The sequence below is a fragment of the Pelmatolapia mariae genome, linkage group LG20 (assembly GCF_036321145.2).
Source record: "Pelmatolapia mariae isolate MD_Pm_ZW linkage group LG20, Pm_UMD_F_2, whole genome shotgun sequence".
NCBI classification, from domain to species: Eukaryota; Metazoa; Chordata; class Actinopteri; order Cichliformes; family Cichlidae; genus Pelmatolapia; species Pelmatolapia mariae.
The window spans coordinates 27,836,241-27,851,835 of record NC_086244.1 but is presented as its reverse complement, the minus strand read 5'-3'; the positions used below and the strand labels follow the sequence as shown (position 1 = coordinate 27,851,835).

Sequence of the window (15,595 nt, the reverse complement as noted above, 5' to 3'; positions counted from 1 at the left end):
CAGAGGCCAGGCTGAACCACTGGGCTGATTGTCTTTATTACACTTTGCCCAGTTATATGAGTTGATTTGACTAAATGTTTGTATCAGGGAAGAGGATTGGGCCAAACCTCAGCTAGGAATATTGTTTGTGTTCTCCTCTGATTGAACCCTCTCCGAGGAGACGAGTGAGGAAGCTCGTTTGCTTTTCTGAAGTCGTATGCCGTCATCACCCGAGGTCTGCTGCTGCTGCATGGAGCTGAAACACAAGCAGGCCTAATCCTTTACCCTTTTTTTGCATCGCTGGAAGGAGTCTACGATGCACCTCACCACTTCCCCAAATTCGTCTAGGAGACTTGTTTATTTTGACAATTCCCTTTTATAAGTTTAAGACCGCTGTACACAAAAAAAGAGGAAAGAAAGCTTCCATTTCCCCCAACAACCTGTTATAGTCATGTTAGTGTGAAAGCAAATGCTGTGTTCTGTGCTGAGGATGAGCCCTTGCTTCACTAGAGAAACATTGCCATCTTGAGGACCACGGAGCACCTGCTTTCCTCTCTCACCATCTACCTGACACCATACAGAGCTGCTATCACTAAAACTGCTGTACAGAGACAGCACGATGGTGAGTAAGGTGACTGAGTGCTGCCTGCCAGGTCTGTATCGTTGGCTTTGGCAGCAATGGTGAGTATTGAGTGTCAACACCTCACGTTTTCCAATAACAAATGGACAGCAGTACGCTGGTTTTCATTACTGGGGTTATTTTTCTTTAATGACAATTGGCATGAATCCCAAAGGGCATGTAGGACAGAATGAGAATACAGTGCTGCGTTGACCGTCGCCAGTTTTAAGATTAAGCTAAATAAAAAGATAAACTGTCCCAAATGATCAACAACTGCAAATTAAAATTTAACAAATTATGTGGAAACTTTTGCTTGTTAGGCTACTGCAACTGCCACACCTCTAGATCACGTACAAAATCCTGGGTATTGTTTCTGCAGCTTTCAGATCAATATCATTCTTTCAAAGATCAATCATGTCACTGATTGTCAGGCACTAAAGGCAACAGTAATATTGTGCTCTGTGAAGTTACTGGTATAAATTCAGTTATAAGGATCTCATTCTTTTATTGTGTGGCAAAAGATGGCTTTAAGCATTGGTGATAAATGAATGCATTTACTGAACAAATACTTTAGTATGAAATTTGAGGTGCTTTGAGTATGTATCCATATACTCATACTAGATTTAGAGACCATTTTTTTCACTCGACTGCATTTGTAACTTGTAGTTGCTGTTTCTTGTGCAGATCTTAATTACTCTTACTAAATTACAAGTTAAAATGAAACAACACTTTATTGATGTATAGGAATATAAAATAACTAAATGTAAGCCCCACCTTTACCAGTAGAAACATTAAAGAGATGCAGACACTAGTGAATGAGTAATTATAATCTGTATATTATAATACTTGTTGTTAAATACTTCTTCCAAAACTGTTTCAAATCACTGTAGTTCCTTTTAAGAGTACTTTCTGTCACAGATAATATTATTGATTATGCATGCAGAAACCTTTAATAGATTATAGTCTCCAGTTAATAAAAACAAGCAGAATTAATTCATTGATTGATTGCAGAGGTCTAGTCCCAGATCCTCTAAATCCAACATAGAGCAGCTGAAGCTAATAAAAATAAACAGTCCAATCTGTGGTCAGAACTTCAGTTTTTTGAGGCTGTGTAAATAGAAACAGAAACAGTGAGCTCAGATATTGTCAAATAGGACACTGTTTGCAGTAATGTTATTAGGTATTACTGTACACTAATGTATCTTACAGGTCAGCAGCAAGATCATAGCTGGTAATGTTTTCTTCTGTTGTTTTTATTATTTTTTTTAAATGTTCCCAATTATAGAAAAATCTACAAAATTAGAAAGATTATTTAAATCACAGCTGTATAAAGTTTTTAACTTTTTGAGATAAGGAATTCTGCAGATTCACACATTTCAAAGATTATTTGCTGAAACCGATGCACCTTATTAGACCACCAAGGTTCATGCCACAACTAAATTAACAGTTTTGGTAATTAACATAATATTTTTTTTTAAATGTTTCTGTAATGGTTAATCCAGCAGTATGCACAAAATATTTTTAATAGCTAAAATGTACCTGTTATTTTTATCCATGAATTAAAAAAATGAAGCACTGGATTTTTATTTTTTTTTTAACTTTTGATTAAGAAAAATTAGTTTTAGTGGTTGAAGTTATACTTGATTAATTTCTGACTTCTCAAATTTGGACATAAAAACGTGAATTCAGTTTGTTAACAAAAACAAACAAGACATATAATTTTTTTTTTTTAATTTTAGACAGATTTCTAAAATATTTGTGTTTTCTCATTTTTTATCATGTGCAGTCAAAAATCTGTTAAGCACTGCATATCATCCAAATATACTGACTCTGGCTATAGTGTCACTACTTACATGATTTTGTGCAATCAGTGTTTGCAAACACCCTTTTTGTACATAAGTATTTTTGCAAATAATCTGAAGCGAAGTATAACACTGTGAAATAAATCTCTAAGACCGAGGTATGATATGATATCCTTGTTAACACATTATTGTTAAAAGATGATCTGATTTGCTGTTATGGCCACAAAAACCACATATTCATACTTACTTGTAGTATCCATGCTGACTGCAGTGTAGTTCGTTGTAGTATTAAGCACCAATTTGTATATTAGCATTTTATGCTGGTAAGATTTCCTATTTCTTGATAAGTGTTTCTAGTATTACTTACCTGACACACTTTAAAGCATTAAAGTTTGCAATCATTTTACACCTTTATGAGTGAAACCATGTTTGTATTTTTTTTTCCTCTCAGGGTTCAGCTGGACAGCTCTTTGTTCCCAGGATACTTGACACACCATCAGGTGTCATCTGCAGTAAGTACCCCGTATGTTGTGAGTAGCTGTAGCATGAAATCTGTGACAGCTGTAAATGAATATCTGGTATTTAGGAAAATGAGTGTAATTGTTATTTAGCACATCTTAATAATGTGTCAATAAAACAAGTTTATTTGTTAAAACTTGTGTTTCTTGGCCTGGTGTTAGTTTGTCATCTGAATCACACAATAACAGACTGAGGTACACATCAGTTTATTACAGCTGACCTGCACACTGTTACAACGCTTAAAAATGAACTCTACTGGCTTAGAACCAGAAATCTATGATTGGTTAACCATATCTCCTAAAGTCAATCAGTTAAAAAAATCCAGGAGTGAGGGTCAGGAATTTAAAAAAGTACCTCACCGAATAATGTGTTTGCTGCAACAAAAGCATCCGATCAAATGTCATCAAACAGCACATGGTTTGTGTCAAATTACTTAAAGATATTGTTTAAGCGTACAGCTTCTTAACATATCCAGATAACTAGCAAGTAAAATGATCCCTAACCCAAATCTACCTTTAAAGCATCAAATACTTTTCATAATAGATGCATTATAGTACAAAATAGTCAGTGGAACTAAATCACAAAAGCATACTGATGGTGAATGCAACTCGTGAGCCAAAAGAGCCTTTGTGCATGACTGCTGTTATAGAAACAATACAAAGAACCTCGCTCAGTATTGTGAAAACGAGTTGAGGGGGAATAATTTGGTACTAATTGAGACAGCATTCTTTGAGCAAAAGCCTCATTCAGCCACGAGAGGGCAGCAAAACAAAGCACACGATTCAATTAAGACATTAAAAATAACTGAATAGTGGGTGGTCATAGTGGTTTAAAATACCTACATTTTTAACCAGCAATAAGCTTCAAGTTGTAGGTTTTTTCTAATGTCATCTTTGGCTGATATCAGAGGAAGTTAGTAAAAGATACATTACCTTGTAAGGCAAACAGTGGTGAAAAACAAGGAATCCATTGAAAACAAATTAACAAAGAACAAAACAAAACCCTCTCTACAATTAAAAAATAAAAAGATGTAAGACTCCCATGTACAAATACAATATCATTAGAAGTTGCATTGCCATTCACTGGCTGCCTGCAGGCACTGTAAAGACTGGGCAACACTTTTAAACAGTCCACTTGTGGCACTGTGCATTTACATGGTCAACATTACACCATCAACACAGTTGGTCAGAGACATACAAGGACGTACAAGGATGACAAAATAACAAACAAAACAGAAGAAAAAAATCCTGCTGTTCAGGGGAGCTTGTCGGCTCCATCGCTCCTCAGTCTAACTGCGACAAAGAAAACACTGAAACCTTAACTGAACAACAGGCTTTCGGGAGCTGGTAATAGTTGCAGAGAAGGAAACGTGTTTGTGTGCGCATTTACCAAAGGAAAATCTCTCTCACTGTGCATTTGCATAGAACAGCTCATGAGCGTGTGCTGACAAGTTAAAGATAACGTAACTGACATCTGAATGTTTGTCATTATCAGTGACCTAGAAAAGGAGAAAGGTAGTTTATAGTTATATAAGGAAACAACTAAGGTTCTAATTTAATACATTTTTAAAAAATCTGAAGAAAATAGTGCAGAAAATTGCAGCTGCAATCACTGTGTAACAGATTAAAATATCCTATGTGATCAAAAAAGATGAAGTAAGTCTGAACTGTATTTGAAGCACCGAAAGGAGGTTAGGCGAAATCAAAGTGTTGCAGCTGAATTCTCAGTTTACTGACCAGTAAAACAAGTTACTTCACAGGAGAAAGCAACTGAATAATAATTTGCAGTGTTACATAAGAAAGTTATAAGCAAATAGTGAGTGATTAAAGCGGTAAAAAAAAAAATTGAGGCACTAAAGATAGCTGAAGAGTACGGTGTGAAAGTGTTAGGTGAGTAATGACAGCAGCTGAATGTCGGTTAAAATAGTTCAATAGACATTTGAGTAGAATCAGTTAAAGTGTCAGCCTGCAGTGCTGAAAGCAGCCTAAATGTCAGTTAAAAATAAGGGACAAATATTTCAGCAGATGCATTTACTGCTAAAAGGAGCTGATGTGTAAAAGCTTTAAAAGGGCTACTTTGCATGACAACAGTGAAAGAGCTGGGGTAAGTGAACGCCCCACAAGCAGCTTGCGTTTCATGCAAACGTCCTGCAGCCCTTAAATGCTCAAGCTGGCCGAAGACCCTCCCACGGCACAATGCACACCCATGAAAACTCCTGGGCTCTAAAAAGCATAAAACTACTCATGTGACTCCAGGAAAGCCATGAAAGGTATGAAAAACTGAGCTAATGCCACCATTAGCATCTGGGCACAACTGAAAATGAGTATGAATGTGGTAAAAAAAAAAAAAATCCAGAGGTGACAGGCACAGCAGAACAATTTCTGTGGGGGGAAAAAACCTGAAAGCATGATGCTCAAACATCTGAGAAGAAGGTCAACAAGACTGAATTTTGTGTCATCATAAAAAGATGCTAAAATACTCAACGGACAAAAAAAAAAAAAAAAAAGTGTTTGGAAAAATGCAAGAATGCCACTGCGAGTCTCAAAGTGAGTACACCAGTAAAACACACGCCTACAATAATCAACTTAGCAAAGAGATACATTTTCTCAGTTAAACTGCAGAAGCAATGCAGGCTTTTTGGCTTCGTATCACAGATTATGCATTGTTTCAAAGGTGCAGGCTGAAATAATACGGCTGCTCGGTATCTCGGCTATCTTGAGAGAATGTCATGCAGCATAATCACAAGCTGGCCCAAAGTGCATATCAGTGAGTAATGTTTACCAGATACAGGTAAAAGCTTCCCAAAGACATCAGGTGAAAAGTACTTTATCATGGATGCGTGCTTCCATGGATATTACAAAAAAAAGAAAAGAAAGGAAACTCAACAGAAGACAGGATTTCGAGTTCAACTGCATAGCTTCTTTCCGAGCAGTGTAATAAGCAACAAAACATTTCTGCGGAGTCAGTGCAGTTTTATGTTTCTCTCTCAATAAGTTATGCTTGCATATGTGCGTATAATAAATTGTGGCAGGTGTTGTACGCAAGGATTTTCTCCAGTTTTGAATTGGTGTGCCTCTCATCAGAACACCGGGGGATAAAGTATTTTGAAGAGCACTAACATTTTGGCTTTTGAAGGTTCAGAAAAGTCATTTTTTTCTTCATCAACATCCCGACTACTGTAAGTTCTTAAACATCGTGTTGCTGTGCAGCCCGCGTTATGCTCCCGCTGAAATGAACAGACAAGGTCCCGACTTCAAGCTGGAGTCCAAGGTGAACAGTGGGCAGGCCTGTCATCGTGAGCGCGTTGGTTCCAGATTGAACCCTGGAGTTAATTCCTACACAGCGCCGTTCTGCAGGCGGTCAGGGGTGAAGCAGCCATTGGTCTTACAGCTGCTTTCTGCTCTTTTGGCCTGGGACAGTTTCCTCTTGGCCTTCCAGCGCTGAGCCAGCGGCTCCATGAACAGGGAGAGGGAGGAGAGTAGATAGCAGAGCCCCGCCAGGTAGAAGGAACAGTCGTAGGTCTGAGTGTAATCATATAAGAACCCTAGAAAGCACAAAGATCACAAGGATGCATTAAGAGCCTGTGTGTTCATCTGTGAATACAGTCATTATGTTTTCTTCTTCTGCCCCCCCTCCCCCTCAAAAAAAGGCTATCATTTTCAGTGTATGATGTCCTTGTGATTGTTTCACTTTCTATTTACAATCTAAGCAGGCATACCAACTTTTTTAAAAACAGGGTCATGACTTCACGATAAACTACAAAGCAACTCAACTGTTACTTTCTTCATTCCTGTATTTCTATTTATTCCCTTTACACAAGCCGTGTTGATACAAGCATGCGAATGCAGATGAGACGGAGCAGAAAGGCAGGTGTAACCACATTACACAGCCATCTGAAGTTTGAGCGTTTATCCTGACTGCAATATTTGAAAATGAAAACATTTTTTTATAATGCCCTACAGCCCGAGGCAGGGGCCGTGGCTTGCCAAACGTTTAAACAGAAAGGATAGTAAACAGAGCCACATGCTATTTCCATACGGCCCTAAAGGGGGCCATTACTCACGTTTAAAACTCCCGAAATCCATAAGCTCCTCTGTGGGGATTGCTCAACACAGTGTGAGTGGGTTCAAGGCCTCTCACTTTAACATGGGCCAAATGTTACCAGATACATTTATTTTTCCTAGAAGTAGCTCACACATATGAAGACGAAAAAATCTAGGGCACTATATCTGTATTATGATTCAGCATTTTGTATATTTAAGGAGACAGCCTGCCAGTTGAGCACACAGGCAGATGTTACTGGTACTTCTGCAACAATCTTACGCTGCAAAATCAGTGTAACAATAATACCGTTTACAAAGCAGATTAAAAACCGCTCTCTCAAACCTACCATGGATACATCACTGTTATTCTAAGGGTTTGACATTAAGAATGCAATCTGACCCAGTAACCTTTGTATACATTTCCTTAAACTGAAATTGCAGTTTGTCTCGATGTTTCCAGGCGAGCTCTGACTGTAGGTTGTTTTTCTCCTGTGTTTCAGTTTTCACACTCCACAGTGAATGCACACACCCAGACAGGCTGACACACATTTGGGAAGCACCACAAGGAATTCAGGGCCCCAGGAAAATATGTACACACACACATACAAAAATACATGTGCATAATAAGGTCTGTCAACCCATACTGTCCCCCTCCCCCCTCCCCCCACCCCCAAACACACACACACACACACACACACATGTATGTATATATATATATATATATATATATATATATATACATACACATACACACACATTCACTCACTCCCTGTCAGAAATAGCACACAGACACACGCAAACACAAAAGTAACATCTTTGCTATCATCACATCACATACAGATGTAGTACATATGGTTACGCGTTACGGCATGGGTTTCTCATTATGTACCTTTGGAAAAGTGAGATAGCACATGCTTGAATGTTTTCCATGATGTGAATCACTCACCTGCCAAAGGAGGCCCTGTGAGGCAGCCCAGGCCGACAAAGAACATTGAGAAGCCCATGGAGTTATTGAGCTTCTCCGACCCCACGAGATCTACCTGCGGGCCAAAACAACACACGAAGCACTTGTCACTGCCATCTATTTGCATTTTAAACAGTCCATTCTGCAGCACTACAAACCATGAACATTACTACAGGTTTTCCAACAAACATTTTGAGAGCACAACAATTTTAAATAAAGCGAGAAACTGGAAATATTTAGCCCGATAACGATAGAAAAGCCAGTTCATGCTTCACTTTTATTTCTGCAGTCCCTAATTTCCTTTTCATGTACAGCAAACATGACCTTCAGTGCTGTGCAAAAGTCTTGAGCCCCCATCTTTTCTTTATATGAAAAAACATAAAACATAAATGCAAATACAGTACATAAGGCAAAACCAATTTGTACAGTTCTAACAAGTTTGAAATTCAATATTTGGTAAGACCACATTTTTTTCTTCAGCACAGCCTGAATACGCTTGGATAAGCTTTCTTGTAATTTCTTTAGTATTCTTCAGGAATAGTTCTCCAGGCTTCCTAAAGGATATTCAAAGCTCCTCTTTGGATTTTGGATGCCTTTGGTTCTGTTATTTGACAAGATGATCCCACACTACTTTAATAATGTTGAGATCTGGGAGTTCAAACTCTGACTGTATGTTTTTCTATCGAGATATACTTTTGCCGACAGAGCCTCCACCATGTTTTACTGTTGTACCTCTCTCCTGACCTCAAACTGGTGATGATCTGCACCAGAAATTTCAAATTTGGATTGATCACTCATGACATTGATTTTCAGTACAGTTCTTGCGTATTTAGTCATATTTCAGCCTTTCCTCCCTCTTTCACTTCCTTAAGAATGGCTTCTTGATAGGCACCATGCCACAGAGATCATTCCTGATGAGGCCTCAGTGAACAGAAGATGATTAACTCAAGAGCTAGATGCATCTCTCAGGCTGTGTGTCAGGTCTTTCCCGTTTTTTTTTCTTATTTCTTAAGGACATGACTATCAGATACTGTTTATCTGCTGTAGATAATTTTGTTTTCGTTTTCTTTTTTGCTACTAAAAGAAATAAAAAAAGATCAAAATGGACTGAAAATGAGTTAAAAATCAGCCAATGTCCACGAAAAACTTTGAAAGACCTTCAAAAAGAATGGAAAACTTGCTCAAGACACAGAAATAAATGCCGTTTGAAGACTTTTGCACTCTACTGTAGATGTACAAAGATAAACCTGCATTGTGCCTTTATATCTGTAATAACCCAGCATGATTCTGCTCCTCAAACATTATTGATCTTAAAAAAAAAAGCTTTAGCTGCATTTAGTTGTTGTATAGTCCCCGCCGCTGCACTGATAAACCACTCAGTTTGCTAGTGACAGCATTCTTCACATAAGCACTTTATGTTGGAGAGACTCTTAGTTCATAAATCAATAAATTACAGATTACTGCTATGATCTTCCTTTCTTAGAAAACCTTTGCCTGGAAAATAAGTAATTTACATCAGCAGGCTGGTTTTATCTGTTTGTCACTGTCTGTTGGTTCTTCCAGTCAGATTTTCTTAAAAAGAAGAAGAATCGGACGTCATCCCTTCAGCCCATAGATATGTCCTGACCTTTGAGACCATACCATTGGCAAGTGAGGTCAAACGTGTGTCCTCATGCTTTTGTTTTGAGGGGTGATATAACTATAGGACACTGGATACCCACTGACTTAATGTGTTGATCCACCCATAATAGCAGTTAGGAAACATCTCATACCACCTGCTTCAAAGTTTTTCTTTCCATGTGGGATATAATCTTATTACTAAGCCAGTTCACCTTTACATGGCCCTTAAACTGCCAGACAAATCTGATATTGTTGACTTTGCAAGGTGAATGAACTACAGACTAACAGTATAGTGAGGGTGATAGCGGCAAGTTTGGTAAAAAGTAAAACTACACTAAGAGAGCACCCTGCGTTTCATTCCAAAGATACCACTGAATATATAGTGTTTAACCACCATTATTAGTTTTCATGCATTTTCTTCAAAAAGAAAAACACTGAGCAATCTTTTCCTGCATGGTGTAACAAAGCAACAATTTTAATCCTATTGCATGGATGAAACATTGTCTAAACCTCGTGACTTATTCATCGAGGTTGACTAACATTTTAGTTTTCTGGTTCTGTCATTTCCAGTATTTTTGGAGTATTTTGGAGAATTTTGCTCTGTTCATACTCAAGAATTAAAAACATATGCTTGTTAGCATTGCTGTTATCACCGTGGTCATATCAGCATGCTGACATTAGTGTTTAAATGGTATACCTGTACAGCCTTGCAGACTGACCTGTTGTTCACTGACTAAAGGACACTAGATTAGAATTGATTATTTGCACATGCACCAACTGAACCTTTTCATCTTAAACATATATTAAATGACACGTCTATTCCAGGAATGGTCTTTTGAATTATGTATTTATATATGTCATTTTATTATATACACTGTATATATTTACAAAAAACTTATAAAGTGTTGAAACCATGTGGAACAAATAATTGAGGTTATTTGTTTCCAAAGAAATGCAGGCATCCCCCTTACCAAAACAGGCAGCAACAGAGCCATGTAGCCACCACAGAAGATGGCAAAAAAGACTGCATAGACCATCAGCAGCATGTAAGAAGTTGCCAGTGGGGAAAGCAGGTTGACCAAGCCACACAGGATCAGGTAGGCTTTGTGGAAATGGTACTTGTGGAAAAGATTCCTGTCTGTCACCCAGCCCGAGGCCAACTGGGCGATGGTCTCTGTGATACCTGTAACAGGCGAAGGTGGACAGACAAGTGGATGAGAAAGATATATATTTATATGACTTTAAATTTTGATATAAATGTGTGTAGGGCCCTTTTTGATCTGTGCATTTATACTGATGAATTCATTACAGCAGTTTCTCTTTAAGTGGGATTAGGAGAAGAGAGTGTTAACAATGAATAAAACGATTCACATTTTAGAATGTTGTGGTTGTAAAATAAAGGAAACAGAAGTTCACCGCGCCTTGAGTTGACTGTTGTTGTGATTTGGCGCTATATAAATAAAATTGAATTGAATTGAATTGAATTGAAGTTTCTCTGGTCCACAAAGATCCAGTTGAAGACAGTTTTAAAAGCAACTCAGTCTCAAGGCACCCTTATTAAAATTCCTGCCAATTTACACATTTAACTAGTATGCAAATCTTGCATACATACGGGTGTGGCCACTTGGCAGGTAAATAATGGTTTGTTTTTTTTTCCAATGTTCTGAAAAAACTTTTAAAGTTTTTTTGTTAGTGCATTACTCCCTGTCTTGCTAATTAAATAAGCTTTCAATTCGTTTTATATCAAGGTGAAGTACTAATCTAGCTAGTTTTGCAGGACTGTAAGCTGATGGAACTTCCTAGCTCTATATTCTTCTCTAAAATGATTATGTCCAGTTTAAAACAAAGACACTAAAAAATCCCACAAAAAACCCAAAAAGATGATGACCAAAAACCAGGATTGTAACAGTCCACAAACTAAATGATCACCAGTTTTATATACAGGCTAGTGCACAAAGACATGAAAACAACTATCTGTATAAATATCACTGGAGTAAAGGGATAAAATATTCCACTAGCGGTTACTTACATGCATAACAGCTGCATAAAAATGATGCAACATTCCATTGCAATTTCAGTATTAACGCTATAAGAAGCAGCTTCATGTTGGACTGCATTCCTCAAGTGTGTTTGTTTCGACATCTATGAAACATTTTAGTGTTAAATCATCTACAAGCTCAGCTTTCAAAAGAAAGGAGCCCAGGCAGAACTAGATGATCCTCGAGTCTGTTACACTGACACTTCACTAGATGTGTGCATCAACAGCAGGAATAACACACTGGGTTAACCAAGTGTAGATGGTTGACATGGAGCTAAGATACAGAGCACAAAATCTGCTTTGTTTTAGGTTTTTGAGCCATTTAATGATTGGTCATTATCAACACTTTTTCAGATAAATAAATGACCTGTATCTCCTGATTTTTCTTCTATTCCCACAATAAGGTTGTTGTGTTTTTAGTAAAATACCTTGACAACTACTAGATGGATTAACATGAAATTGAGATCTCACATTTCAAATTTAAATCCATCAACTACTACTTTAGAACTTAGTTCGAGGCTAACTCTGGTGTTGAGAATTAGGATTATGGTTACAGGTTGATGCAGTTATTACGTGCTTAATGAAAACAACGCCAGGAGGAACTGTGAGTACATTTCTCAATGTGAAGGGTGTCTGTGTAGATGTGTAAGGAAAGGGTAAAGAAAGACTGTGAGGAGAAGGAAACTTTGAACTAAATAAAATAGGTCACTTATCCAACCTCCCTGTTGCTCCTGTTCTCTTGACACAAGAATACTGTGTAACCGGCACAGTGGGTGGCAACACACCGACCTGTTAACATCTGCATTACACCAGTAACAATAAGCAAACTACCTATTAAGCATTTCTTCTCATCTGACTGATTGTTTGCTCTACTTGGGTATGATGACTGGGCAGATATGGACCGCTCTCTGCTGAGGTCAACTGGAATGCGATAGGTGATGTGGAAACTGCAGTGGTGTATTGAGCGTCGCAGGAATAGCTACAAGCAGGCAGTGCTGAGCAATTAATCAATGAAACAAACTGGTGCGGTACGGATTCAGAATTATCCATCCTTTGCACAGCCTCTGCAGCACAACTCCACAGGCTGCAGGCAACTCTCAACTTCAATGCATGATATAAAAATCCTGCTGAATATGAGCTTACGTACTCTAAATTCCCACTTTATGTTTTACAGTGTCGCTCTTCATAGCAAATTTGAATAAATGTTACATTAATCTACATTAATTAACATGCAGATATTAAGTAACAACAGTAAATTAGTGAAAGAATAGACTATAAAATGCCTCATCATCGAACATCTGTGCTTTCCTTATATGACAGCATTCTCCACGGAGGTTAGAAAATTGACATGAGGCAGCTGTTCACTGTTTATGTGTCCTCCTCTTGTGATCCAAGACATACCCTGCAGTGTCTCCTGCTTGCATACTGACAAGTTGTGAGTTTGTTTGTGTGTTTTAGCCTCAGCAGGTCGATTCAGCTCTGCAGCTGTCCTTGTTCAAACTCAGCACATTGCTATTTAAATTAGGCTTCACCAAGTAGCACCTTACGCCAAGTTCATGTGGTACACTGGTTTTGACCAGTTCTGTTAGTAGTACTACCAGGTACAGACATTTGTGAATGCCTCTGAGAATTAACAGATCATGAGGGGGGGAGGGGGGGGGGCATGTTGGTTTTCCCAGTTTCTATGAAACTGCTGCTGGCTCCTCTCGCCTCTTCTTTTGTACACTCTGCTGCCTCAGAGCTCCTCTGCAAAGTATGAGCTACTTCAGGACTGGGCTCCAAAATAAAAAAAACCCAAACAAAACAACAACAACAACAAAAAACTGGGAGCCCCACTTGTCAACACGCCAACAACTTTACTCCATTAGCTGTTGCTTAGCGACTCCGGTTTGTTCCAGTGCTGGTGACTGAGGGTTGACGAAAAGACTGACCCGGACGATAGTGGCCTCTCTAACCAAGCCAAGTTAATGGGCCTCAATGACAAGCACTGGGTCAGAGAAAGAGGGACAGCGGGACATTGGGATGGTGGCTTTGTGGTGTGAGCAGCACCCCATCTCTTTAACTTTGTCTCGCTTTCTCCACCATTACAGCACATGAGCAGAGAAAGTGACAGAAAAAACGTGGCTGACAAAAAAGAACCTGTCTTGCTGCTTTCTGGAAGCTCTTCTGAGTAAACCCACAGACTATTATGCTCTGGCTTTACAGCTTTAAGAAACTTTACAACAGACAGTTAATCTTCATATATTCTGTAATTTTATGAATCTGGCTCCAGTTCAAATGCTGCTGTTCCATACAAATACTGCCTCGGACTGTGCCACATCATATCGTCCACAATGATCACCATATAAATTGCGACAAGATTTAAAAGTTATATGAGGAGAACAATACTATAGTAACGCCACGTGTTTACGTTCCTTAGTGTACGCATTATTGAGACAAGCCTGGGCATGTCTGAGAGCAAGAGCGGCTCAGGCTCCAGTGACAAATTTCTACCTAAAAAGGAGCTATTTCAACAACCACCAACAAAGCACAGTCATCTGTAAAGTATGCAAGAAAATTGTTCTTGCTAAATGTGGAAACAACAAACTTGTTTCACCACTTGAGACAAAAAAGCAGGCTACAGAGTATGAGATGCTAGCAGCTGATTATGTGCTACTCACGTCTAAGCAAATGACTCCATACTATAGATACCAATGCTAGTATTGGTACTGAACTGATACCAGAAAGATAGGATCAATACTTTGTTTCTGTCCTCTAAGTTGAGTATGCAAATAACAGTGTTAAATTTTTTTTAATTAAAAATTAGAACTCAAGTATGCACTATGACAAATGTCTGGACCTTTTTGCTCTTTCATACCAATGCTGACTAGAATTGTGCCACATCATTTAATCCACAATGACCACGGTATCAATTTTGATATGATTTAAAAGATATATAGAGTGTCTCAGGCTCCAGTGATGATTTAGTACCTAAAAAGGAGCTACTGCAATAACCCCCAACAAAGCAATGTGCAAGAAAAATGTGCAAGAAAATTGTTCCCACTAAAAAACAAATTAGTTTCATGAAAAGTAGGAGAGGCTAGCAGCTAACTGTGCTAATACGTGACTTTGATGTAAACAAATGACTCTGCTGAGTGTAAGAGGTGGGCAGATTAATGCAGATATTGACAGTATTGGTACCAGTAATAGTACTGCTATCAGACACACTGCTAGCCCATACATAAGCTGCCTTTATAGGTTAAAAGTATCAGGATCGGTGTCGATATTGGCAATACTGACCCTGTATTTACTTGGTACTGGATCAATACCAAAATTTGCAATATCGCTCAGCACTAGTGAGTGTCACTGGACCACTTGCTAGCTGCACTCCATATGACACGAAGAGCAAACGGTAGATGGAAATTACAGATGTGGTTACATGGTGGAAGAGCAGGGCTTTAAGCAGATGGTGAAAAAGTTTGAGCCAAGATAAAAAACTTTTAGATAGAAAATGTTCTGTGATAATATTATGCAGCTCCTTATGAGTCACAAAGCTACATCACTTTAGTTATTGTTAAACTATGTGCTCAGCAGTTATTATTTATACTTTTACTTAAAATATCCAGGAAAAACACAACACTGATATTTCATTAAAGCTGAGTCACTGTTATTGTGCTATATGCTGCTGTTGCATTATTGTTATAGTATAGTCACACTTCGAATTAGGTTATCAGTGACAGCAGCTCACTGATTAAGGATGGAAAATTTACATTTAATGTGATGCCTGCGAGCTGCAAGCATCACATTTTCTAGATGTCCTGTGATTTAATTCTGAGATCCTTTCTCCCACCCCTAATGCTGACACAGACTGGCTACAGGCAGTTTTAAAACAAAAAAGATGGGCTTTTTTTCTGAAAGCTCAAAATGCATGACTTTGACACTAATAAAAAAACTGTACACAAAAAGTTTTGCTTTAATTCAAACAAACAAAGGCACTTTTGTTTTGTTATCACATAAGAGCTGTGATATAAA

At 38.3% G+C, this 15,595-nt stretch overlaps 1 protein-coding gene across 3 annotated transcripts in view; it reads right to left on the bottom strand.

Annotated features, from left to right (window-relative positions):
- Nucleotides 1–3,066: 3,066 nt before the first annotated feature.
- The window catches only part of slc16a4 (solute carrier family 16 member 4), a 30,607-nt gene continuing 18,078 nt past the window's right edge, over nucleotides 3,067–15,595 (bottom strand). For all 3 annotated transcript variants that reach the window (XM_063465403.1, XM_063465402.1, XM_063465401.1), the window contains 3 exons: nucleotides 10,518–10,729; nucleotides 7,909–8,002; nucleotides 3,067–6,463 (listed from right to left, as the gene is read on the bottom strand). In XM_063465403.1, coding sequence (XP_063321473.1) covers nucleotides 6,255–6,463; nucleotides 7,909–8,002; nucleotides 10,518–10,729 — 515 coding nt within the window. In that variant the 3' untranslated portion in view covers nucleotides 3,067–6,254. The remainder of the gene's footprint in view (nucleotides 6,464–7,908; nucleotides 8,003–10,517; nucleotides 10,730–15,595) is intronic.